The sequence below is a fragment of the Rhea americana genome, unplaced genomic scaffold (assembly GCF_003343005.1).
Source record: "Rhea americana isolate MKP2758 unplaced genomic scaffold, rheAme1 scaffold_43, whole genome shotgun sequence".
Classification (NCBI taxonomy): Eukaryota; Metazoa; Chordata; class Aves; order Rheiformes; family Rheidae; genus Rhea; species Rhea americana.
This window is the reverse complement of record NW_028186568.1, coordinates 2,112,993-2,140,361: the sequence shown is the minus strand read 5'-3', so window position 1 is coordinate 2,140,361 and position 27,369 is coordinate 2,112,993. Positions and strand designations below refer to the sequence as shown.

Genomic DNA, 27,369 nt, shown 5'->3' with positions numbered 1-27,369 from the left:
AAAGAAAGAGAAAAAAAACTGTGAAACTTTCGATGTAGAGACTTAACATATTATATCCTCGAGATTTTGCCTCTTCTACTTAAAATCAATATTAATAAAATACACAAAATTTATTTGCATTTGCATTCAGTGTTTCATCATAGAAAAGAGCAAATATAGATTGTAAAAATCACTTCTTACAAGAATTAAAAGTTTGTACTCTTTTTTTCTTACTCTAAATGGAATCTTTATAGACTAGTCTTTTTTCCTAAATTTCAATATATTTTTAAAACAATTTGCTTAGAAAATAAAACTATTTCTAAATACAATTAAAGGAAAAAAAAAGTTGTTTTCTGTAACCATAATACCACTACATACTGCCATGCTGAAAAGCAAACCTCATTTTTGTCAATGAAAATACATAGTTGAATAAATATCTTCAAAATCAAGGTAGTGAGTAGTTTGTATCATAGACTCATGTTTATTTATATCACCAGCAAAATATTTAAGACAAAAAGCTTAATCTTTTAAGTCAGTCTTTAAAGACAGTCATATGCTACATACCCCTTGTTCATCCAGTTTAAGCAGCTGTTCAGGGACTTTGGGTGAGTTGGAAGCCTGCCTCAGGCACTGAATGCTCAGCTCTGGTATTACATATTCTAGTACCTCTTTGAGAGGCAGGCCTCTTGCTGTGCCATGCCTGGCAGTGGATGGTATAGCATCTTCCAAAATTGCTCCTCTAAGTGTAGTAAGCTGCCATAAAGATAAACCATATAAAATATTCTTAATTCTAATACTACAATGACTTTTAAAGATATGATCTTCAGGTTATAAAAAAAGTATGGAAGAGAAAACAAGTGGGAACATTCCTATTTTGTTTAAACCTGCATAAAGATTAGTAAATTACATTTAAACAAAGAGGATATAGGCGGCTCTTATTTTCTCAGTGACAAGTACGATTTTTGTTTAAAAAATTAAACGACAATCATCTTGACTTATTCTAATTTCTTAGACTATTTCTTCTTTGAAAAAATATTGTAAGCAGCGAGATAACTAAAAATTGTTAGTTATAATGCCATAATACTCCAGCAGACACAGTAGTTGGCATGTGAGGGTGGCTAGGAGAGGTATACCACAACTAACTGCAACTTGATTTATCCCATTCACTTTCTTTTTAAAAAAACAAAAACAAAAACAAAAACAAACAAACAAACAAACCACAATGCTTTATCCTCACTGGATTCTGCCACAAGAGAAACGCTGCTTAAAAGTTAGCCAGCTGAATCATCACTCCCCACACACATGCACACAGACATACCTTTTAGGGTAACGAATGAAAAAATCTAGCCTGAAAACTTATGTTTGTGTATGTTCAGTAAAAACACACAATCCCAGATACAATAGGAAATCTAGCTAATGCTTCTGTATCTCCTAAGGACAAACAGAAGGCAAAAGTCCAATTGATTATGAAAGTTTGTAGTTGCTTGCTACAGTAATAACGTTGTATATTTACATACAAGTCAAAGTTAATTGCTTTGATAAAGAAGAAATTACTTTTGCAAAGTATACAAATTCACCTGAAACAGAAGTTATGGTCAGGCYTGAAAAGTGTTCTTTCAATATTTATTTATTAATAATTCCCATTATATTAATATTCCCTCCAAAAATTATGCATGTACAAGAGTAATATGCAGAAAAAGGAATTCCTCACAGAAAACACAAGTTCCAATAAAAAGTATTTAAAAATAAAACACACACAAATTAACTTTAGTGATAATACTAGCTTTCGTATTTCTGTTTCTCTTTTTTTCTCCTAAATTTTGTAATCTTTTATTTTTATCACAAGAGGCATCAAGCACCTGGATCCAAACTTACCTTTGGCTTTGCTCTGATCAACTATTTCTTTGTTTGACCTTTGCAGATATATACATCTTCATCCAACTCACCTCTTTTTCGGTGTCCATTTGAAAAAGAGAAGAATTTTATGTAGCGGAGAAGAAAAAAATTGTGTTCCAGGGACCAGCTATATTTATTAATGGTGTAAGAAACATCCCTTTCCCATTTACAGATCTCATTTCAAAGTCAATAATCTATCCACAGACAAACGAAAGGAAAAACAACTATAATCTTAAAGTTATCTTTTCCATTGCTTTGCACAATGAATGAAAGAACTTTACCTCACTTGTCCTGAAAACTATTCGATAGTTGAACTGAGATCCTTCCTTCTCCTTTGAGTCTTCAACCTTCTCCCTTCGGATGCTGACTGCTACAGGTCCAAGATTTTCATCTATTCCGAAGTAGTTCTGATGCTCTTTTGCAAGACAGAAGGAACAAAGAGAAAAGAGAAAAATGAAGTATGAGTCTCATAGGTGATGTTCATCAAATCTCATCAAAAAATTTTGCCATAAGAAGGAAAGTATTAGTTACATCACTATGGATCACATAACAGCTTTTAAGCATTTGAAGTAAGTTTGACTAAAAACACAAAATTTCTAATTAAGCTATAAGTCTGTCAATACACTGGTTTGTGATCTTCTGTACTGCATAGCAAGTGTGGAAATCACAAAATGCTGATTTTGGCTAGATCAGGAATGTCAGAAAGATCACRTAATTCATAATAAGTTTTAACTGCTTAAAAACTGCTACTATGCAACAATCATTTTTTTTCCTCTTATGCAATGAGAAACTAGTTCAGAGAAAGTGTATCTAGCCACAGGATTTAAGAGTCTTCAAATACATAAGATGCTGTGTAGGATTAGCTTCTTTCATTTCATTCAGTTTATTCATACTCAAAGCTTTAACATTTCATGCAGCAGCTCAGCTTTGACAACTGAATCGAGGATAGAAACTTTTCAGTTTTTGATGAGTTGTTAGGCTGGTCCTTGAACCCACTGGCACAGTTTAAGAGAGTGAAGCATTACCTATAAAAGGGGAAGGTCAAGCAACCCAGACATACTCAAGTGCACAGGACCAAACAGGATAAATCCAAGGGTGCTGAAGGAATTGGCCAATGTCATTGTAAGACTACTCTTCATCATCTTTGAAAGGTTCTAGTGAGTGGTATATGTTTCTAATGACTGAGGAAAAAAAAGACAAATATCGTATCCATCTTTAAAAAGGTCAAGAATAATAATGTGGGAAGCTAAAGAGCAGTCCCCTTCCTGCCTTAGTCCCCACGGAGATTARGGAACAAATCCTCAAGAAAGCCATTTCTGGTCATATGAAGGACAAAAACCTGATTAGGAAGAGCCTGCACAGATTTACCAACCCAGCTGCTTTCTGTAAGGAGATGACTGCCTCATGGATGAGGAGGGAGCAATTGATGTCATCTACCTGTACTTCAGCAATGCCTCTGACATAGTCTACCATAGCATCATTGTAGCTAAACTGAATGGACACACAGATTACAATATGGATATAAACTGGATGGACAGCTGGCCTCAAAGTAGTGTGATGAGTAAAATGAAATCTGAGTAGTGGCCAGTTACTAAAGGGTTCATCAAAGGTTGATAGTGGGGGTGATACTGCTTAATATTGATCCAAACAATGGGGTGGAATGCACCCTCAGGAAGTTCACATAGGAGACCAAATTCTTGAGGGAGTGTTGCTTCATTGGAGGATAGGGCTGCTGTTCAGAAGGATCTTGAAATTTGGGGAAAGGGATTGACAGAAAACTCRTGAATGTCAAAGTCCTGCATCTGGAACAGGACAAGCTCATACCAGCACAGGCTGGGGACCAACTACCTCAGGACCAGTTCTGCAGAAAAGGACTGGGGTGCCCTCAGGTGCAGCAGGTTGCACAGCAGTCAGCACTGCACCCTGGCAGAGATGATGGTTTACCAAATACAGCAGCAGCAGCAAGAGCATAGCCTGAAGGCCGAGAGAAGACATTATTCTCCTTCTCTGTTTGGCACTTGAAAGGCCGCTTACTGTGTAGGGTGTAGTGTCCCATTCTGTCCAAAAATGGGCAACTCCAGCAGACAGAAACAGGACAACTCAGGGGCTGCAGCATATAACAGATGAGGAGTGGCTGCAGGAGTCAGGCTTGTTCAGCCTGCAGAAGAGCAGGTTGAGGTGGGGAGTAACCGCAGTATCCCACTACCTGATAGTGGGTTATAGAAAAGTCGGAGCCAGACTCTTCTCCATGGTAGAGAGAAAGGATAAGATGTAATCAAGATGTAACTGGTCTTCTCTGTGAGGGTGATCAAACATAGGAACAGGTTGCCCAGAGAGCCTGTGAAGTGCCCACAAAGTCCTGARCAACCTGCTCTCATATTAAAGGTAGTTTTGAATAGCTAACGTTATGATTTCATTTTTTTGATAGCAACGAAGTAATAGACTTCTTTTTAAGATTGTCTTGGTTAAAAGCAATTTGTAGTATTTTTAAGTTAGTTTTGATACTTTTCTTATAATGTATTTACAGAAACACATAATGAATTTTCCACAAAATATGCTTCACTGAGAAGCTATCCCTATTCTCAGAATGAATAATCGAAGACAGAGTTATCTCTAAGTAATCATTCAAATGACAGTCTTTCTCAAACCAAGTTTGACCACTGAACACTGGCCTTTCAAGGATCTGTCTAGAGTATTTTGGTGGTCACAGTTCCTTTCTCAGTGGAGGAAAAATGAACAATAGCACATTACAACTATGACCCTTCTTTGAGAAAGGAGATTTGAGATGTGAGGGACACAAACACTCAACTATGTGCTTATGCTCACTGGAAACATTTCTTATCTCCTTCTCACAGGGATATTATGCCAAAATGGATAAATTTTATCTCATGGACTGTCAATGAGGCACAACACTGAATCAAAACTCTGAGCTTTTACAGGTAAACTTTTCAAACAAATGAAATGGTATTTTACAGACCAACAAAAATATATTGAGGGTTTTCTTCTGTGATATTCAGAGGCCAAACAGTTTTCAGTAATATAAATATTCTCCACAGTTGTGTATTCAAATTTTGAGAAAACATCTTCGTTAAGGTTTCTATAGTCCTCCATTTTGATGCAAGTTTAGAAATAGCTATCCCACAGTTACTACTAGGTTTCTCAACTACAGCATCACTGCACATAAAGATTCAAGTTTAGTAGACTTCTGACTTTGGTAGACATGAGAGGTACAAACCCAAAGAAGTTACTAACGTACATTAAAAATATACTTGGTGAATCAGATTCAAGAATGTGATTCAAGAAGCTGAAGTAAATTTAAAAAAAATGTATGGCTACAGATATTCCAGGATTTGGAGAAAAGATTTTTAATTCAAGGCACTTTTAAAAATTAAATGTCAAAGTACAAAATCATTGAGTTCATTTAGATGTACTTATGTTCGTTTAAAAGCAAGAATTGGAAAGAAGAGAGAAAAAAGCTATTTCCCAGCTCTTTGAAGTCAGATAATACAATATTCCTCATTTTTAACTTTTTACATTTTGAAGACTAACGGACAACTTCTAATAAAAGGTCTTTCTATACTGAGCAAGCCTTATATTTGTAAGATTCAACCTGCAAGGAAAAGGGACTGTCTCAAAGCTGCAGAATACAAAACTGAGTTAATATTGTGAGCCTGCTAATCCTGTAAAGTTCTTTTCGTGACAGTTTTTCAGTTTCACATCAGCAGATAGATATAGTAACATATTAAGAAGAGGTTGCAAGCATCCCACAAATAAAACGTATGCTATTAACAGCTAGCCTTGGGTATTATGAGGATAATTGCAAAAGGGCAAGAGACAACTCAATGATAATAAAAGCTTGTTTCAATTATCCTTTTAAAAATTAGAATACCCTTTTTYCCCCCCCTCACATCCTCTTTTGTCTGACAAAAACAGAGGTCAGGGAAGGACACCACTAATAAATCAAATCCATGAGATAAAACAAAACATTCTAGCTTTTGCAAACCTTAACTGAAAACTGAGAAGATATTTTCCATAAATATTAAAATATTTTACATCAGTCGTGTTGGATCTCATTTTAACAATAGTTACAAAGCTTATAAATATGCAGTAAAAAACTACAGCTCATTTCAGAAGGCACTGAATTCCAAATCTCTCATTTCTTGAAAGGGAAGGGAATAATTAGTGCTGCACATGCCAGGATGTTTCTTCCATGCATCTTAAAACAGAAATAAAACTTGTACGTTGACAAGTGCCAATTATAAAACTGTGAACTAAATCAAATATGCAGAAAGTTATTTCTCACACAGATATCTTGTTAAAGGCAAAGAAAAGCAGTGGCATCGCATATGTCTTTATAAACAAGTGGCTATTGTTTGCTAAATTTTTATTTCATCCTTCCACAATTATACTGCTAAATTCAACTGTGCTATTAAATCTACAATTCAATGAACAATCAGCTAGAAGAGTTCACTGTCATGGAAGAGCATCAAGTAAGACTCAGCGTGCATATAAATGTCACTTTTTCTTATACAGGAGATCAGCACTGTAACAAGACATTTCAGTGCCCAAGGCAAAATGCCCATTTTCTCTCCTCTACCCAAAAAAAATTTTGTTTAGACAAGAGCCGTGTGCAGTTGGAAGTAACCTGGAGATTCCCTGCATGCTTTATTCCTTTTGGTAATAGATACTGAAAGTGAACTATTTGGTTCCATCAACAGATTTGCCTAACTTGCTGTTTCCCTCATGAGGGCCATCCAATGCAGATTTCTCTCATGTACCTTCTGTTACAGCTCTATAGGAAGATAACACGAAAAAGAGAAGGGCATCCATTCTAAAAGCATTTAATGAACAAGTTTATCTTTTGTTCGGCTTAACCTTTGCCTTTTTCTGTTTTCTTCTCCTCCACTACCATCTTTGTCCATTGACAACTTTCCTTTCATTTACATCTAAGCCAATCCTTTCTTCTCTCAGACCCTCAAAACATATGGTGTCTCTGTGTCACAAACTTCCCTTCATTCTCTTCCACCTGGATTCTGCCAACACCTTCTGATCCTTTACAACTTATCTAGCTTAAAAAACACTTTGAATCTTTGAATTTACTGCCTTTTCTTGTTTAACTATGGGTCTTCTTCCTCCTCCATCACAAATACAGAGTTTTTCTTCCTTCCCTTTTAAATACATTGTTTTTGCAACCTATTTATTTTAAATTTCCACAGTCTGGTGAACACAAGCACTGCACTGGATTCTCTTCTGAGTCCCTTGCAAAGTGTTAAAAGAGGAAGTAGCACAAAATAGAGCTTACAGTATTTCCTGTTGTTCAGATATAGTTAGAAAGCAAAGAGATCATCTGAGGAAGATTCAGCCGGTATCAAAGTCTTTTAAGGACAGAAYGAATTTCTTTTAATAACAGCAGAAGACTAAGCTGTAACTCATAATGCAGAAAGGCTAGAGAGCATTTTGGAGCTCCATACCCACAGAAACAGAGATTACAGCCAGCCAAAGCAAAATGTAAACTGCTTATCTAAGTAAGGTAAGTTAGTTCACTCTGCCAAGAAGAGTTTCGTACACTTTGCAGTGTGAATGTCCTAAAATAACAGGCTTATAGGAGAAAGACATAAAACAATCATCTTTAAGAGCAAAAACTAAGTATCATCAGAAGCTTTCTGTTTAAGGTGCTGACAGAAGTACTCATATGTGTATACAATATGAAAGGCCCCAAGAGACACTGGAAGACAGTAGAATCTGGAAGATATTAAGAGGCTTAACTTTTGTAAAATGCTGCAAGAGCCTCAGTAATACTCAGGCCTTTCTAAAGGGAAGAAAAAATCTTTAATAAGCAAGTTAATTCTAACACATGTATATCTCAGTAGTTACATGAGAAAAATTTACCTTTTCCATAGAAGAACTTGCGGTAATAATATGCCCCAAGATCAATGTGTTCTATGATGTAACGCTTCACTTTCTCTCTGTGAATTGACTGATTTTCTCTTGGTACTTCCAGTACTGAAACACCAGCATTTGTACAATGGGAACTTAAAGAAGACTCAAAAGAACAGCTTTCACCTGAAGAAAAAGATGCTGAATTTGCCCTAGAAAGTGCAATCCGTCTATCTCCTTCCCCACCAGTTTCATTCCTGAAGTAAGGGCAACTCAATACTAAATCATTGCTTTTCCCATCACCTTCATCAGCGTCTAAATTCTCTTTTGAATTGAGGTCCTCTTTGCTTCCCAAAGGAGATTCACAGTTTCCCATTTGGCCTGCTGGCATCTGAGTTTGTGATGCAGCTGAAGCCCCAGTGGTTATATTTTTTCTTTTCCCCATATTCAGCCTGGTAGCCATTGCTTCATTTATGTTAAATAAAATGCTCTGAACATCATAATGCGCAAAACATTTCTGACAGTTCCAAGAACGAATATTTCTGTCAAGCCTGTCATCCAGATCAGATGAAAACTTAAAGGTTTCATGCTCACTTTTAACTGTTCGCAATTTTCTAAATAGAGATGTTTCTACTGTTTCTGATTTTAGTCTCCTCTTGAAAGATTTTTCCCTGTCTCGACCAATAAGCAGGGCACTATCCATATAATCCAAGCCAGAAATCCTGACAAATTCTCCCCTGGAAATCTGTGTGGCAGCATGAAGACTTGGAGAAACTGTGGGATCGCAGTGGAAAAACTCAGAAAATCCAAATGGAGCAAGGGTTTTATGTTCAAAATTTTCTACTCGATATCCTCTTAGCATTGCAAAAAAATTCTCTCCAGATAAGCCCTGTCTATCAATTGAAGAAGTACTGCCATATTCCCTATGAAGAGCTGCTCCAGTATTTGGGTTAACAGCATTTTGATCTAACACATCTTCAGTATCAATATCACTTATTGTCACATCACTATTGCTCCGTTGCCTTATGGGATGAAGTCCTCTTTGAGGAGAATGAACAAAAAGATCTCCAATAGTGTATTTGCCCTCTGTGAATTCCAATTCTAGCTCTTCTTCCTGCTCATCACTTTGGTCATTTTGTCCATTTGGAAGTATTGATCCAATGCTTTCATAACTGGTTTGAGGTCTACTTTCCCAAGCAGCTTTACTCAGCTCCTTAGAGCAATCCTTTTTAGGAGGCCATTCAGATACCCTTGCTCGAACACCCATTTTAGGCACAGCTGGTGTACCATTTGCTTGATTATTTTCAGTTTTGCCAGGTGCATTTGAAGAAACAGGAGGACCCATGCTACCATTCAAAGCTTTAAGTTTTCTGGCAAAATAATCATCAGATTGCATGCTTCTTGAAGACTCCCTGAACTTCGAGGAAGATCTGCTAACTTTGTGTTTATCTTCTTGCGAAGACCTTTGCTCACTCATGTCCAAACAGTGGGAGGGGAACTGCTAGTGTTACATAAGTTACCGTTACTTTTGTTATTACATTGTCATTAATGGAGCAGTAAACTGCAATACAAAAGTACAGCTATAGTCTTCCCTGAAGAGCAAGCAGAATCCTCAGTATACCATTTTTGTGCAACTTCTGTCAGGAGAGCAATCTTAAAGCATTTCCTTCAGTTCAGAAGCATTTAGTTCAGCAGTAATCCAGACAATTTTCTTTTATCTGTTTATAAAAGAGAGAGAGAAAAAAAGTGTATTAAAATATTTATACACAATAACAGTAAACCTCCGATACTTCTTATACACACACACAACATCCCATGAAACTGGAACCAACGGGACTTGCTTTCTATGTTTTTATATTCTGTCTCTTAAATCCCTGCGWATGCAATTATCCCAGTTTCCCCTATGATATCTGCAGGCTGCGAGCAGTTTGGTTCTACATTCTTGTTCACGTGCCAGCCAGTGCATGCACAAACAGCAGACCAGGTTCTGCCAGACAGAACATAAAAATCATCCAATGCTCTCTGCCTTTTCTTCAATGGTAATAACAACTTAGATGCCTATTCTCTATCTTTAGAGGCTCTCTAGAACTTTATCATCTCTAAAGCTCCTACATCTTTTTTAAGTTTGCTTGAAAATGACTAATAAATGCAGCAGTTACTGGGAGAAGACAAATACCCTTATAGAAAACAAGCAAAATATATGCAACAGATGAGCCACCAGACAAAGAAAAATGCCTTGTCACATTTAAAAAGAACATTTTAGAGTATAGTAAAATCTCCATTGTGATTAATTCAGTGAATAAATATATTTTTCACTTTTTCCAAAGAAAACTTTCTTTACATTTCATTACTTAAAATGTAAACTATTATTTAGCTGTGTGAAGCTCTTATGATTGTTTCTATCACATTATATTCCTCTCGTTGGAAACCTAGACAATAACCCACTTAAGGGCTGGAAAACATGATTACTTTCATATTACTGTCTTCCACAAATTAAAAAAAGTGGCCATACTGATAAGTGTTAACTCGCTTATAAAACTGGAACTGCCTGGACATTAGAAAATTCTTGAATTACTTGTAATGATCTTAAGTGTAACCATGATTTGTGTTATGAAGACGTTCTTGCAGACAGAGCCAGAGCTTTACCCCATTGCATAAAACTAGATGACCAATGCTCTCTGCCTTTTCTTCAATGATAGTAACAACTTAGATACCTATTCTCTATCTTTAGAGACTCTCTAGAACTTTATCATCTCTAAGGCTCCTACGTCTTTTTCAAGTTTCCTTGAAAATGGCTAAATGCAGTAGTTATGAGACACAAATGCATGTTATCTACTTCCTTATCAGCTTTTCTTCCTTGAGCAAAAACAGGAACAAAACAATCTTTTAAGATACTGCAAATAAGCATAAATGTGTATTTATGAAAGTTATAAGAAGTCAATTCAAATTAGACTGAAATATGAATTCTCCCCTTATATCAGTGAAAATATCAGGTGGCAAAAGGAGTTCCAAAAATAACTGTTTTTTTCCATATATTTAATGCTATAATGATTCCCTTTCCAAAAAGAAAAAAAGAAAAAAAGGGGGTGGGGAGTATCAAGAAAACAAAGGAGTAATTTAAATTAAAACTTCACACAGTATTTTATCTGCCTGTCAGAAAAAAATATGAATTTGAGTTGTACTTGATACAGCAAACTTGAAGACTTTTCTATAGATAAGGGTTAATGAACACAACTTAGAGAGTTATAGTAATATCATGATTGACATAGTTTCTATGTGACTGTAATACCAAGAATGGATCACAATACTGATAAAAACATATCATCACATTTAATTTTCACTATATATGAAAAATAAAACCGCTTAACCAATCAGCCTGTTCAAAAAAAAACTTTCAAAAAGAGAACATAAGATTTTTAAATATGGACTTAGGAAAACATAATGCAAAAAAGGAAAATATCAGTCAATATGCCTAACATTGGGGGGGGGGGGGAGGGGAAACACTACTATTACACAGTACTATAATAGAAATGAAATAAAACTTTTGTGGGCTAAATATTAACATATGCAACTGAAAGTATAAAACATGGGGGGTTGTTTTTATAGTCAGTCTTCTTTATCTAAAAGCAATAATGGAAAAACATTTACCACTGAAGTAAGACTAAACTATTCTAGAATCATCTTTCTGATTTTGCAAGAATATAAAGCAGCAGTGAGGGCAAAGAAAGGTCAGTTTCACATATTTAGAAAGATGTTTGACTGTTTGTTGAAGATTAATTCGATTTTTTTGAAGTTACGGTGAATTACAACTTCTACACTTCTTACCTATCYCTATGCAAAAAACATTCAGAGAAGTCATTACTCTACACAACTACTTTTTTTTAAACATCAAAATTCAACTCTTACAAAATGAGGAAACACACACAAGGCCAGGAACAGCTCTCTGCAACAATTCTTTTCTTCCCTAGTGTTAACTCTTCTCCTGTTACAAGCATCTGTGCAAAAGTAGTGAACTGAGTCAGAAACATAAATCGCACCATTGAGATCAAATTGGGAATAAGGTGGTGCAAGCCAAGAGGGAAGGTCAACAAACTGAAACCTCTCCCCTTGTTTATCTGCAATCCAAAYGCACAACACGGTTTACCATTTAGCCTTACAAACATCTTTACTGGTATAAGGCAGGAGACAGCCTGAAGGCCACAGGTAAGCAGGACTGCCTCTTTTGGAAGTCATGTTAGTTTAAATACTTCTTTAAACTACGGTATAAGCATTTCAAGTAGAAGTACATTGCAAAAGGCAGTATTTAAAAGAATTATTTTATTTTACAATGTACAAAGTAGTCACTACTACAGTTGATGTGAAAGATAACTAAAAAAATGACTGGTATGGAAATGCAGATTGACATTATACTGGAAATACTAATATTTGAAGAAGTTATGCAGTATATTTAAACTATACTAGAGCTTTGCATTTTTTGATGTTGATTTTTAAACTTTTGCAGTTGGCCTAGCTGACAAAATATGACTATTTTTAATATAAAATGTGTATGTTTTTGTACTGGCCATTCCTGTAAATTCCTATAACTCAGTAATACAGGGTGTTTTGGCTGACAGCTGACCTAATGCAGACAAATAGCACTTTATTTTCCTGTTTTCTTTCACTATAGTAAGAACTTAGCCACTTGCGCATACCCACTTACAGGTGTTGTTAATACTACTTGTTATACAAAGCTTTTGTTTGTTGAATTTAATGAATATTACTTCCAGAAAGAATGCTGTCAAGATAATCATAAATATCCTTCCCTTAAGACCTTTAACTCCTTTTGGTCAGGCTCTTCACTTCTCTTTTTCATCTCACCCTTGCATTTAAGAATGGAATCAGTGGTAGGTATGGCTAAAAGATAAAAGCTGGGTGCCTGTCCTGCTCTTGTGCTCCTGCCAGTCCTTCCCACTAAGGCTGCTGGAGGTTATGCAAGTAACTCAAGTTCCTTCCACAGAGCTACAAAGACTTCCTTCGGAGCTCAACACAGCAGCTGGTTTGTTAGCCACAGTTACAGTTCTTTAATATGGAATGATTCCAAGTTTCCTGGGGACCTGGATATATGCCCACAAATGTTCCTGCGCCAGCAGCAGAGCAATGAATAAGAAGTGTACTATTGGACTATCCTGTCAAAAGGAGGCTGTTTGGTAACCCTGCCTCATGTCAGCCTTGATAGACGGAAATGCATTATTTAAGAAGTCTTTCTGTGATCATTTTGTTGATCAAGAAGCTGGAAATCTGCCTCTATTATTATGTAACGCTATCATCCTAAAAAGAATGTGTAATTTAGATGAAAGCATTCATCTCTGTACTATTTTATCAGGATGACAATTTCTATAAACTGCAACTCTCAAGCTCTCGTAATCTTAAAAAAAGGGGAAGTGCCATTTGACAAAATACAAGTATAGGCAGGAATAATACACCAAAAGCTGAAGATCAGGCATTTAATTTCCATTCGATTGATTCTACACAACATTTGCTGTGTGCTAAAAGAGTTCTGGGTAGTTTCCACTCTTCAGAGAGGCACACCGAAAACCAATACTATTATGTACTTTGCCAGTATAGAAGAGTAGCAGTTACATAATGGTTACGTTATGGGAAATTCAAATTTTGCAAGAAAACTCTGCCTTCAGGTCCACACTGTTCTTTTTCACTGCACTTAAAAGTGTGAAGTACAAATGCACATACTTAATAAATCACTTTTTTTTTTTTTTTCAAATTTCTGCATCAGACTACCTACAAAACAAACCTGATGCAGTATCTTAGTTCCTAAAATGAAGCTTAGCCTTGAAAAAAAATAGTAACTCCTGAATAAGAGGAAAATTAGAGGGAAAATATACAATATATACAATGTATATACAAAATATACAATTTTTTTATGCAAGTTCAAAATTGACTTGTTTCATTTTGCTTGTTTTTAAAGAACAGACCACATCAGTAAATATTTTTTAGATTTAAATATTTTTAGTGTATCTGTTAATAGTATTTATTTTTTAAAGCTGTAGAGAATGTTTCCGGATTAGAGTCTCAAGTGAAAGCTATCTCATTTTCAGAGGGAAAACAAGGGCTATGCCTGATCCTCAAATCATGCTACTTATTTGTGTGTGCAAGCCATAAAATTTTGATCACACTTAACTATGATATCACAGCCCTTTTTATGGCAGGTGATTATCATGTCACATCAGAGCACTATTACCCTATATCGGAGTACGAAAGAAGAAAAAAAATGTTCTTTCAGGATCTGTTTTCATGCAAAAGTCTTTAGAAAACCATGATATTTAAGCATGATTGTCTTTAAATAGAATATTTCTTTCAAAGTTTTCCATGAGACATGGTGAATATTAAAGGAGAACACTAACTATAATTGAGCCACTTATTCAGATTGCAGCTGTGGAAAATGGATTGAAAATAGTAACAATGAACAAATTGCATAGCTGAGGAAAAAGGTTCAAATTACTATACATCAAATTTACAATTAAAGCTATAACTACTACAGTATAAATGGTTACTTCTCATATGCATATTTCAGACTTTTTATTAATATATAGACATGGATGAGAGGCAGAAGACAGATGAGAAGCCCTTCATTTGACTAATGAGAATACATATGAGCTGCTGCATACTGAACATTTGTTACACCCTTCCTCAGTTGGGCTCTACTTCTTCACATTTATAGTTTTTAGTTTCAAGAAAAATATAAGAGTAGAAAATGAAGAGAGCCCTCTGTCGAAATAACAAAATTTCATAAACGTACCTAAAGAATAGTCTACCAGCATTCTGTGTTATACCACAGCTCAGATGATTTTGAAGGGGGAAGAAACAGACTGTTATCACTCTTATATGATATCTGTATGATCCTCAAAACTGGTTTAAGATCAAAAAAAAAAAAAAAAAAAAAAAAAAAAGAAGAAGAAGAAGAAGAAAGAAAACACCACGCACTACAATACCCATTTTGCTTGTTCCCTTCCCCAACAAGGAAATAGCAGATACATGATGTAGCTATTGAGACAGAGACAGAGATGCAACATTTAATTTTGCAGCAATAGATTTTTAGAAAAGAACCTTGAATTCCATACCTGCTCGGTACTAGTCACTGAAAGGTATTTTAAGAAAACAAAGCACCTTCAGAAATCAGAACTGTGCTTTCTTTCAGGCTTAAGGGAGAGGGTAGGATGAGAAGAATCTCATCATCTTCTGGAATAATTGTTTAAAATTGAACAGTAAGAAAGCCAAACGCCTAAAAATGTTAGATTTATGAATTTTAGACTTATGATTTCTGTCTTGATTTTCCAGATAAAATAATAAAMCATACCTTCCAAATACTAAACTCACTGTTGTTATTTTCTCAGAATATCCTACCGCCACTTTTGAAACAGAACTGAAAACATGGTTATAAAATACATACTTTGCTTGGTATAACTCATCATACAAATAATGTCTATCACAAAGTTGCCTCACCTTCCCTTTACTACATTTTCTATTACTTTTGCTAAATTTGCAATATGCCTGTCAGTCAAGTTCTTRTATCAGTGAAAATTCTAAATACAGAGAACCCACAGAAGTGTCTCTGTTCCCCTTCATCCTTCCCATTCACCAACCCAGGTGTCAAAGGTCAAAACAACAACGAACCTTACTTACCGAGCGTTAAATAATCTATTTTCTACAGTGAGACTAAGATGACATCCAGAACATACATAAATTTATGCATGTTATCTCTTCAGGACAGAAATACGGCATATTGGATGACTTAAAGAATTTACATGTCCTTATCTCTGTGCCTACGATATTTTGTTATAACTTTCTTGTAAATACCATTATCCTCAACTAATCATACAGAACCTTTATTCCAGTTTTATCTTTGAGAATGAAGAGCCTTTAATACAGAATAATGAGTATGACACCAAAAAGATATCCAAAAGAAATACTAATCAGTAGATAAGCATAGAAAATTTGTTAATATTACGTCACATATTCAATGTAGTTCAAGAGCTTACAAAGCACAGAGTCAAAAGCTGTTTGCATGCTGGGAAAGGTGACAAAGGAAGCACCTGTTGAACTGGCATGGCTTTCACTTCATCCCTGGTACCTATTCCCTACAGAAGTCAGGTCAGACCAAGCAGGACCAAATCATCTTTTAGAACTCTGTCACAACACTGAAATATTGCAATGAAGCAATTCCCACTCAACAAATAACTCATTTTCCATGTTCTCCTCAAGCAACTTTCATAACCTCAGAATCCTCAGTAAGAACAGTAGTGTTTACAATCTCAGAAATTTTCATGTGTCCACTAATTCTTAAATTGCTSCTTCCTGCTTGGAGGCATGTATTATCATTTAAATTGGATAATCTCCAAGGCAGGGTCTATTTCTTTGTTCAGGATCTCCATATGACAACTGCATTGTACAGGATGCTAAATACTATGATAATCCAGTTAGTAAACAACTGCACCAAGTCACTTCCAGAGGCAGGCTTAGAAACATAAAGAGCATTTCTGCACTACACATTCAACTTATTTGAGCACCACGAAAAGGACTATCCTGTACTGATTCTCAGAGATCATATCTGCATAATCCAAAAGGAAAAAATCAGTAGTTCTTGAATAGCCTGTGGCATGAAAATGAGTTTTGACAGACAGCTGTATGGGTTGGTGTATCATTCAAAAATCAAACTTCATCTGCAGACTGACTAGTTGAAGACTACCTAGAGAGAATATTCATATTATATGCAGTACAAAGGAAYGTACTATATCATATAGCATATCAAAACAAATATTGTCTTTTCAAGTTGTTAATACATATTAAAAAAATACTAAAAATGCTAAAAGTTAGTAATACAGTTCTTGTAAAACACTAGCAGAAACAAAATGTGATTTAGTGGGTTACAAGAAATAATGAAGTATATTCTCTTATATAAAAACACTGAAAAGCACATACTCTACCTTCTGCCAGAGTTTGTCACATCAGAAATTATCATTTTTGTTATAATTCTAGCTCACTGCACAGGACAGTTTTTCAAGTTCCAAGGGAAGACCAGCCTGCTCAAGAACAAGCACAGAGAAAACCTACTAAAATCCCACAGAGTATTATTAAATTGGACAAGACATTTCTTAATAAAGAAAACGCACTTGTATCATTGCATAGTTTTTAAAACTACTTATCAGAGCAGCCGGGGGGGACAGGGAGAGATCAGAATTTTTTCACTTCTAGTTTATGCTTTCCTCATGTGATTGCTGAACATAGGACCAAAGTCTGACAGAACATATAGAGTAGTTACATTTAAGTAAAACTGCCCACTCTTATGTGCCCTATTTTCACAGGTCTGAGGAGGAAGACTTCAAAGCAGATTGACATGAGAGACTGAAAAGCCCTGAGAAAACTGGGAATGAAAGGTAATTAAGTTTGGCTGCTTGGGGTTTTCCCCCCTCATAGACATGAGAATGCATCAGTGTAGGCATAAGAATATGGAAAGAAGAGAATACTAGTGCTGTTGCTAGGCTTGTGCGACTGCCAKTTCTGAAGTTAGAAAGGAATTTTTCTCAAAGACAAAAATAGCATATGATAGAATTTTTGGTCCTCCTCACAGCAATCTGAAAAAAGTTTTAGATTAGCAGYGAGAAAAGATAATTATTCTATATTAATAAATCAAGTTAGTGATTCTTAACTTGCAGATAGCATTTCTTTTAGAGAGTCTCTAAAAGATTAGACTTTGAAGATAAGCACACAACCCTGTTAGCCTGAAGAAGGAAAAAGACACTGAGATACTGCAAACTGAAGTACCCTTCACATACATCTTCATTTAATTAACAGGAAGCTTGGGTTGGAGAACTGAAAAGTAGCTGGGTTTTCAGGGCTAAGGTGAGAYAGGGTAAAGAAAGAAGGCTATTTAACAGCATACTAATCTAGTATTTTGAGGGAAAAGATTGGTCATTTTTTCTTTTCTCCATGCCCCCATATTAACACTACCAGYGGAGGCTTCGCTTTTAAAGTCCTTTCGTGAGTCTGCATGATGTTCTCCTACCTGCTTAATTTTCATTTTAGAACATGATTTAAAACCATTAAGTTAACATTCAATATCTTTTAATGCCGAACCTCTCATATGGCACAGCTAAACATGACTCAACCTAGCATGCCAAGTCTAAATCCAGCTACCATGGATTTTTAAAAATGTAAACTATCTGTGTATGTATGTGTACATATATGCATTTTTTATATAAATTAAGGCAATGACTGCTATACTGCCTGYAAAAAGCCTATTTAAGTGAATTTTGTTAAAGTTAAGCTATATTTTTTGTTCTGCTTCTCCAACAAGGTAGTTTCTCACCATTATTCAGATGATCTTAATGGGAGAACAAAGGATCCTTCAAAGCAGGAAAGTTATTGTCTGTATTTTCTTATCTTTGCACGGTTTACAACCAGTGTGACTGAAAATGTCATATATGTCATGACCTTATTTTCCCATTGTTTAGCTCAGAGTTTACAGATTTACCTTCAAATCAACCTAGCTGTAAGCCTTGTTCTGAATTCCAAATGCACTTAGTGTGGAAAGGAAGTCTGTATAAGAGAGCATACAATGTATTGAAAAGGTATATTGCAATTTTCTGTAAAGGTTCAGATTACGAAGGGATAGCTTAGGATATTATCTGAAAAGAAAATGCATTTCCTCTGCAAGACCCTTTTGACATAGTACATTCTCCACTGAATTTTGATTGGAAAAAATCTTGCGATCTTCTTCTCTGCTTACTGTACAATTTCTCCTCTTTCAACTCTTATTCAGCCCTTATTCAGCTTCAGTACAGCTACCAAATTTCTACCTCCAACTGTGAAATAGTGGTCAAAACTTCTTTGTCAACCTTTCAACTTCTTTATCAGCCATTTCCTCAGATACCCCAGAAGGATCCAATGCCAACATTCTTAATGCTTTTTTTTTCAGAATAATCAAAAGGAATTGTATGCAATATATGACAGCCTTATACATACATATCCCATCAGCTGTTAGTGAAAGCTAGCAGAGATGCCATATACCTTCTCTCCTTTCTTAAAGTATTTCAGTACTCAACAGCATGTAGCTAGGTTGATATTTAGTATTACAGCCATYTAAATTCATAGATATTGATGCCAGTAAGAAACTTTGCCACTCAAGACTTAACTCCAGCTCTTTTCAAATTCGGGCAGACATGTCAATATTGGTTATATTCTCCTTCCTTACAATTACAAGWAGTAGTTAAATTTCTCATTTTCATAATAAACCAATACTTCATAGCACAATTTARGCCCTTCCAACCATTTTGGCCTTCTAGTTGTCAAATACCAAATAGGTGTATGCCATACCTGTAGAAGAAAGAARAAAGAAAAGCTTCTACCTACATGGTATCAGAGTTCAGATTAATTTGAACCTTTCTTCATTATGCGCTTCAGACAGCTACTGGGGAGTTACAAGTAAGATCAAACACCTTTGCAGTTGAAGCCCCTTTCTCTGAGGACCAACTGTTATGTACTGCAGAAAATTTCCACAGTGCTCCAGGTTCTCATTGCTCCTAGCTGTCTTCCTCACTGTTTTGCTATGCATTATTTCCTTTGTAGCAAGGGCAGCAAATGTAGGAATTTATAGCCCTATTTGCAATCCTACTTTCATCATTAACAAAAGACAGCCTTCTGCATTTCAGTTTGTGCTGACAGGCAGGCAAACATTCCTTTCTTTCAGCCCAACTGTTGATAGGAAACCTTTGGAGGAGCAAAGACAGACACAGACAACCTCAGAGGAGGCAACACTTTAAACTGTCTCAGACTGAGGTGGTATAACTAGTTATCAGACTAGCTGTGTCTGATAAATAGTTGTGTGCTCACTATTTGCATAAAGAGGTAGAATACACAACCCAAGTGACACAGGACTGTTGTTAAGAGATGACTGAGGTCGTTCCAGTTTTCAACAAGGAAAAAAAAAAAAAAAAGGATATATACTATTAGTATAGTAGTCAATCCATCATCATGAAACAGAATTAAAATGAGGTAGTGGTAGCAGGAACCTATGTTCTACTTTTAACACTTTGTGCATGCTAGAACTTTGAAAATTCCCATAGCAATCTCAGTTATTTTATACTTACGTGTTTGAAGTTATTTATCAGGGTAGTAATACCTAGTCACCTCAGAGTTACAGAGACAATTTCTGTAGTGACTTCTGCAAACAATGTAGGTATGTAAATAATATTTAAACATATATATATATAAACATATATATATATACACACACACACACACATATATATATATATATATATAATGCTCCTATCACATCTGTAGCAATTTGTTATACATTAGGAGGTCAAAAATTCTTACACTGTTACTTTGAAATGTGAAGTAACTGACCTTTCAGGATCAATAATATGCAGGAGTTCATATTAGGCAATTCCACTTTTTATAGCTCTACCAYAGTGATGTCCAAAATAAAGCTTTTTCATCCACTCTCTAAAAAAATAAAATGATAAACCAAATAAACACCTGATGCTGCCTATTTCAAGAAGCAGGTTGCAGATTCTGACAGTTAAGAGTACTCAAAAGAGCTTTTGAAGGCTACAATGTCATTTTCAGCTGTAACATGGAACCTCTTTTGTATGTTTCCATTATAACTGTGTTTCATAGTTAAATGATACTTTAGCAGAAGCAGAGTCATGTTCACTTCAAAAAGGTCAAACTATTTCCAATGTCTGAAACAGTTAGCTAGATCTCATGGTATGAGCCCCCTCTGCTCAWACATTAGGCATCATGCCCTGAGATTATCCAGTTCCTCCAATTAGCAAACCAGTCAGCATTAGAACAATATTAATGTTGTTTTCACTGGAACTACTCTCCACAGAATATCATGAGATATGCTGCACATGAATTTTTAAAGTCATTTCATTTCTTGAAATAGAAAGAGCAGTGATAGTCCTCTACTTAAAGCAAAAGAGACACCCATTACATCCATCAGTGAAAAAGGTAACAAAGAGTGCCAAGATTTTAATCATGGGGATACTGACACAACAGCTTGAGTCTGAGTAACAGACAAATTCCCTGTTCCCTACTAGAAATATTCTGTTGTGATGAAATATTGACAAACAACAGAACTATGTTAAGAGCGTAAGTGCCCAAAGGAAATGGACATTCCAAACTGTCTTGGATGGCATAAACAGTAAGACGTAACTGAGGAAAGGTGGATCTCTTGTTATGCTCATCTTCAAAAGAAATGGGTATGTCATCACACAGGTTTCCACCCACTTACTTTGAACAGACCTTGTTGGCCGAAAATAACCGTATTTTTGCATTTAAGGCATAGGTACAAGAAGAGTAGAGTTTACAGACATTCTTCCAAAAGTTGTATGAGCTGTGACATAGCATAAACTGAAATGTTACTGACCAGTCTTCTGTAGCTTACAAAGTGAATGAAGTTTTGCAGTTTCAGAAGTCAGCAAGTAATTTCTCATATACTTTTACATCACTTTTATTTTACAWGTATTATTATGATCAAGTGCTATTCTTTTAAATAAGCTCTTTTCTGACAGGTGMGATTTCACTTTTATCTTTTAACAAGGTCTATCTGAATCAAAAGAACACAAATTATAAAGAAAATATGCTGAAACTTCTGGTTACTACAGTGCACTTAATTCTTACAGGTCTTGTTAGATTAAAAATAATTTATTGTTAGTTTTACAGTGTAGATTTAGAAAGCTGATTTCATAATATCAACAAAATACCTTGAATATCTTGGTAGTTACCAAATATCTTGATGAGGAGGTTAGTCATGGTTCTTTTTAATGGTAAAAAGAAAATCTTTCATAAAATTAAATGAARACAGAGGTAGGGAAACTAGAGAGAGTTGCCCACAGAATATTGTTCTTCCTTTCTTAGCAGTCCATTCAATTCAGCACAACTTCATAGCAACGAAACATCATTATCATCTGCTCAGTGATTATTTGATGGCTTATCTAAATCAAGCCATTGTCTGAAACTAACTTGTTTTCAATGAGATTTAAAAGTATTCTAAAAGTTTTGATAAAATTAGTTTTACTTAAATTWTACTGCAGTGCAACGCTTTTTAAAYGCTTCCTCCCTCCTCCAYTCCAAAAAGAGTTTAAATAGTGTAACCATTGCTCTACAGTTTTGCCTCTAGTATATCATGTTAAAGCACACATCAGAGAACTCTTTTGAGGTGTCCTGCTGAGGAAGCCTGCTATATATTTTCATTTCAAATAAGAAGAAAATAACTGTGTTCAAAATTACAGTGTGGAAGTAACACTTCTTTCAGAAATTCCCCTTTCTTAGACAAAGCTCCAGTCATGACTGGGTTAAGCAATACAGGCTCAATGTTATATTCCTTTTTGATAGGGAGATATTACAAAATTTTCCACAAGCCTTTCTTGATATTTAGCAAAATGGCAAAGCAGTAAAATAGACTTTTAAAAGCTACAATCTTAAAAATAACCTCTTAATATCTCAAGAAACTTGCTTCTTTCTCCTCCCTCCCCCCAGCCCTTTTACTCCCAGTCTTTTCTCTTTATTTGGATCCCACAAAAATTCTCTATGAAATGACACAAAGCATGACAACTGCAGGCTATCATAAACTAGATACCATYTCCCTAACTTTCCTCCTTTATGACACAGGTCAAAAGAAAAACTTGGGGGGGGGGCAGTAAGAAAATTTACATTAAGAGACTACTTATTGAAATAGTGAAAAAAAAAAAACTATTGGTGACACTGAGTGACCTATTGAACACATCAAAAGCTTAAAACAGTCCCAATAAACACATATTTGATTGCTTCAGTAATTTGCCTTTAAATATTTATCTAAACAGGCAGATATGAAACAACATCATCTGGAACTATGAGTAATACAAGTATGGTCCAGTGTTGGTAAGCACAGGCAATGCTAATTACAGGGTCACATTCATTTAGAAGATGATAGCTTGCTTTTACTATGGCCAATTTTGTTTTTGTTTTTGCTTTTAAAATACTGCTTACGTAACATTCCACCCAATAATTCAGAAAGAATTTTGTATTTGACTAATGAAATGCTGGCATTAATGTAAATTAAGGTGTTCAAACAGCAAAGTGTGATTATCCGATCCAAATGGTTCGTGCACTGGCACAGTAATGCTCTATGAGCACRGTGAATAATTTGCCACTGAATTTTATTATTGGTTTTGATTCAGCATAAAGTTTCTGCTCAGTCAGCAAACCGCATGWCATTAAAACAGACTGTGTATTTCTGGAACTATGTTTTTACTCGGTGACAATGTATACTTCCCTCTTTTTTGGAGCATATTTACATTACAGAAACAAACTACAGAGTTAATTTCAAAAAGTCAAAGCTTAGAAAGCAATAGCCCAAATTGTTAAGTTCCTGACTCTTAGAAAGCTCACAATTATACAAGAAACTATATATTTGGCATACAATCTAAATAAACAGCATTCCTTCTCCTTCCCAAACCATACTCATCATCTTTTTCCAAAAAAATACAGCAAAATTCAAAAACTCAGGATATTATTAAAAAAATCTAGTTTTCTAGATAACCTAGATAAATATTTTTCCTCCAAATTGCATTTGCATATTCTTCAATAAACTAAAAGGTCAAAGACACTACAGTGCCAACATTATGTATGACACTTCAAGAACAGTACCTTTACTAGGATGTAAGCATTTGAGACAAAAATGCACTGTGTATCTTTTGAAGTTATAGGATTTTTTAAACAGTTTATGCAGAATATCAGCAATGAGTTAAGGATTTTCTAGATTCTGCTCAAATAGCTTTTCCACATTTTTTAAATAAATGCACATGTGAATAAAAAAAATCAGGACAATTTGAAAAAGTACAAAAGCATCATCCATACAATAAGGTAAGGAATTTCTGGYGGCCTGAATAAAATACAATCAGGCAAAAGGCAACAAAATCAGAATAGTCAGACCGGCTAACTATCAATTGCTATCCAATCAATTTTTACATTAAAAAATATTTAAAAAACTCAAAGATATCCTGCAATATCCTGTGATAAATACTTWTGTTTCTAAGTATACCATTCAGTACTCAATGCTTCAGTCACTTGAGCTTCTTTCAKCTAATCTGCATGCAAACATGTTTTTGTGCATGTTCAAGGCAGGATTCCTCAGTATGGGTACTCTCATTACAGTGCATGTATAATATAAGCAAAAATATTTTCACATTTACATGCATACATACTTTTGTGAGTTTGCAGGTCCATGTYATCATTTATTTTGAAAAAAACATTATACGGAAGTTTTAGTACCATCTTTAAAGTAAAAAAAAAAAAAACTTTAATCAACTTCTCTCTCATCTTATTCTTTTACTACACTGCAAAAAAATGTTTAACAGATTTAAATTGAACTAAGCAAAGATTCTATAAGATCTATAGAGTTTTTTCAAAACATGCAATATAGGGGCCGGGGAACAGCCTCTCTCTCCTAGAGGATAAAAATGCCTTTATGAAAACGCAGACTAAAATTTTGGTCAACAGTGTCAGTTTTACAGAAAGCAAGTCAGTTGTGTTTTTCCCTTTGATACATAACTATGTTAAGACAAAAAGCACAGGCAGCAATCTGGGTCAAAACAGATAGGCACGAACCTGCTAACTAATTGTCTACAATCATATTCAGAAAACATAAAGGCTACTTGTATTTCAGCAGTTTGACTACATGAAGYCTGCAGTGGTCCCTATACAAATTTACATTAGTAAATTACAGCAGATTCCTCTGCAAACGGCAGGGAGAGGGAGGGAAAAAAAAAAAAAGTGCCATGAAGTCTCACAAATTGTTCTTGGAGCATAATAGCAGCACTGCAAAACTTAAACTTGGTTGTCTCTGTTTCAGTGGGAAGATTTAGTAAAACAAAATCATATTTACGAAGAACGCATGTACATTTTCCCTTCCATTCCAATAATTTATTAGCTTTTCACAAAGAGAAATGGTATGCGTTTGCATGCCATGTTTGCCTCTCATGATGTAGTTCCCAACTCTGATCCATCATTTCTCTTCTAAAGAAAGTCTTTGGCTCTCCTATTTTTACCTCACATGTCGAAGATGCTGCATGCCCCTTCTCTTCTCCTTTTCCCCATTTTCATATACCAGATATTTTTTCATTCCTAATTCATGTAACATTCCCCTTTTCATTATGTAGAAATACCATTCTCCTTTCAGATTACAAGCAGGACAAGCCAGGTAGATTGTGTTTAGAACATAATATCCCATCAGTCTGCAATGAGAATATTCACAGATAGGAGTTATCCAGGCATAGCTGCTCAGTATGTGAATAGGCCTATAAGGTAAAATAAGATGCAAGGCAAAATTAGAAGGAGGGTTATCGTTACACTAGAACATGCTAATAGTTGTCAAACAGTTATTTAATTTTCAGGCAATTACAGAGATGGTAAAAACTAGCAGCTTTGCTAACCACAAATCAGAAGCTCCACRTGTCCATACCATCTTCTTTCTGATTTCCACACAGGCCAATAGCATTCTGCTCACTGATGCCTAACACCATCCTGGAAAACTTAATCAGATCTCATGTTCAAAAATATCTGTTATTGAAAGTCATCTGAGTCAGGCCCTGCAAGTTCAGCCTYCTATAATATCTTGAAATCAAAAGAAATATCTTGCATCATACTCTTTTCSCCAGCCCCCTTCTTCCTCTTCTATAAATATTAATTTCCTCATTTTTTCCCGTGGTCCACAAGCCCAATTTTCCAACAGATCGTTTGAGTTCAATTGACTTTACAARTATGCCTCTATTTCAGCTCTCTTACCTAAAAACATTCAGTTCAGGTTCTATTTCATTTCAGTTTTACTACTAGTTTTCCCTTTCAATATTTTGTCCTCTTTCATCTCACTACTGTTCCTCCACTGCCTTCTTCCTTTATCTCAGTATTTTTTCCTTCTTACTAACAACTTCCTAAAGTATCACTCAGTCCTTTCTACTTTACCCAGGTCCATCTTTGTGGTATTCAAGATACTCAGATGACACTGTACATCACTAGCATCCATTACAGCAACTTCCGACCTTATATTCCTCTATCCTTCTTTCCAGGAGATGAGGGACGCTATCAGGTTTAATTGTGCTGTATGCTTATATATGTTGTTTCTTTTGCTTTGAATAAGAAGGGTCTGAATCTATGCTCAACAATTAATACTTTGCATACGTTGGCTTACACTTTAGTCCATTCATCTCCTATCAAAACCCAGGCAAAATGAATATGTCCATCAGGGTGTCCTTAAAGTCAGCAAGTGATCCATTTCAAACAACAGTATAAAGAGAAATCCAGAGAACAAAGACCTTCAGAGAAAATTATCAGCAACATGCTTCCAACTACAAAACAAACAAGTCTAGTAAGAAAGCAAGTACAAGATCTTATAAATTACAAATTGCTAGTAATGGATAAACTAGAGGGAGATATTAACATGAAAAACAGAAAACRAACAGAAGCCCTGTGATACCATATCCATACAAACTTATTTTATTAGAAGTATCAAAACAAAAACTTATTTTAATTTTCTGCTACTATTTTTATAAGAAATCAAAGAATAAGTATTTCTATATTTTAAAAAATATTTCAGGACTTCCAGAACTGAAGATATTTGAAAATAGTTCAACTAATCTTTGAGTTTAAACATTGACGTCATGTGAAAAGCTCACAGATGTATATCAAAGTGACAGAAAAACATTTGAACGAATAGAACACCTGTATGAAAAAAAAAGAATACCACCTGCATTAAGAGAAAACTTAAGTAACTATTATGGATAAAAACTACTGTATGAATATAATAATTCATCTTGAAGATAAAATGTGAATCTGTATTAGTTTGTCACATCTTCCTGGAAATCCGAGTTTCATAACAGGGATATGTTAACTGGAATTTACTTTTTGTTGCTAAGGCATTTCAAAATAGCTGTTACAGACTGGACTTGTTCCAGTCAAGACAATTCTTCCACTGATTAAATGAACGTGGAGTGCTCCCTAYCCTTAATAGAACTCTTACAGAAGGAAATAAAGGCCCATTTAACCAATGATTCAATCAGCTCTGYCATTCTAATAAAAGATTTGGAAGTCCTAAAATATTTGTAACTAAGCCAAATATTATTCCCTACCAATCAGTGCAAGTTTGACAGAACTAATAGCAACAGAGAGCAGACAAGATTCCAATTCGTTAGTCTTTGCAGAAAATTTAAAAAGAAAATCTAAACTCATGGTTTTCAGGTACAACCCTGGCTCCTCCCCAGGTGTTCAAATCTCCTCCTCCTCATTTCAGATGAGGGTMTCTCTCCTATTTGAATAGACTCGCATGAAAGAACTACAGTTTAGTACAAATTGCACAAGAGAAGTGATCCTCCTGTACACAGGAACTACTCAGCAGGGAATTTTAGAGAGGAATAGTTCTGTCCTGCTGTGTTTTTGTCTAGGAATGTAATTTCCTTGTAACTCTTTACAAGCAGCTAACATTAAGAATGCCACAAGACCACACATTGTTTCAGATATACTTACCAACTCATCTGCAGGTAAAGCAAAGTGTTCATCTAATTCCCACCCACCTACTTAAGA

The 27,369-nt window shown here is 35.2% G+C and overlaps 1 protein-coding gene across 5 annotated transcripts in view; it reads right to left on the bottom strand.

Annotated features, from left to right (window-relative positions):
* Positions 1 to 27,369, bottom strand: part of SIPA1L2 (signal induced proliferation associated 1 like 2) — a 150,507-nt gene that overhangs the window by 76,621 nt on the left and 46,517 nt on the right. For all 5 annotated transcript variants that reach the window (XM_085315472.1, XM_085315474.1, XM_085315475.1 and 2 more), the window contains exons 3-5: positions 7,765 to 9,470; positions 2,157 to 2,290; positions 544 to 732 (exon numbers count right to left, since the gene is read on the bottom strand). In XM_085315472.1, the coding sequence (XP_085171598.1) occupies positions 544 to 732; positions 2,157 to 2,290; positions 7,765 to 9,229 (1,788 nt within the window). In that variant the 5' untranslated portion in view covers positions 9,230 to 9,470. The remainder of the gene's footprint in view (positions 1 to 543; positions 733 to 2,156; positions 2,291 to 7,764; positions 9,471 to 27,369) is intronic.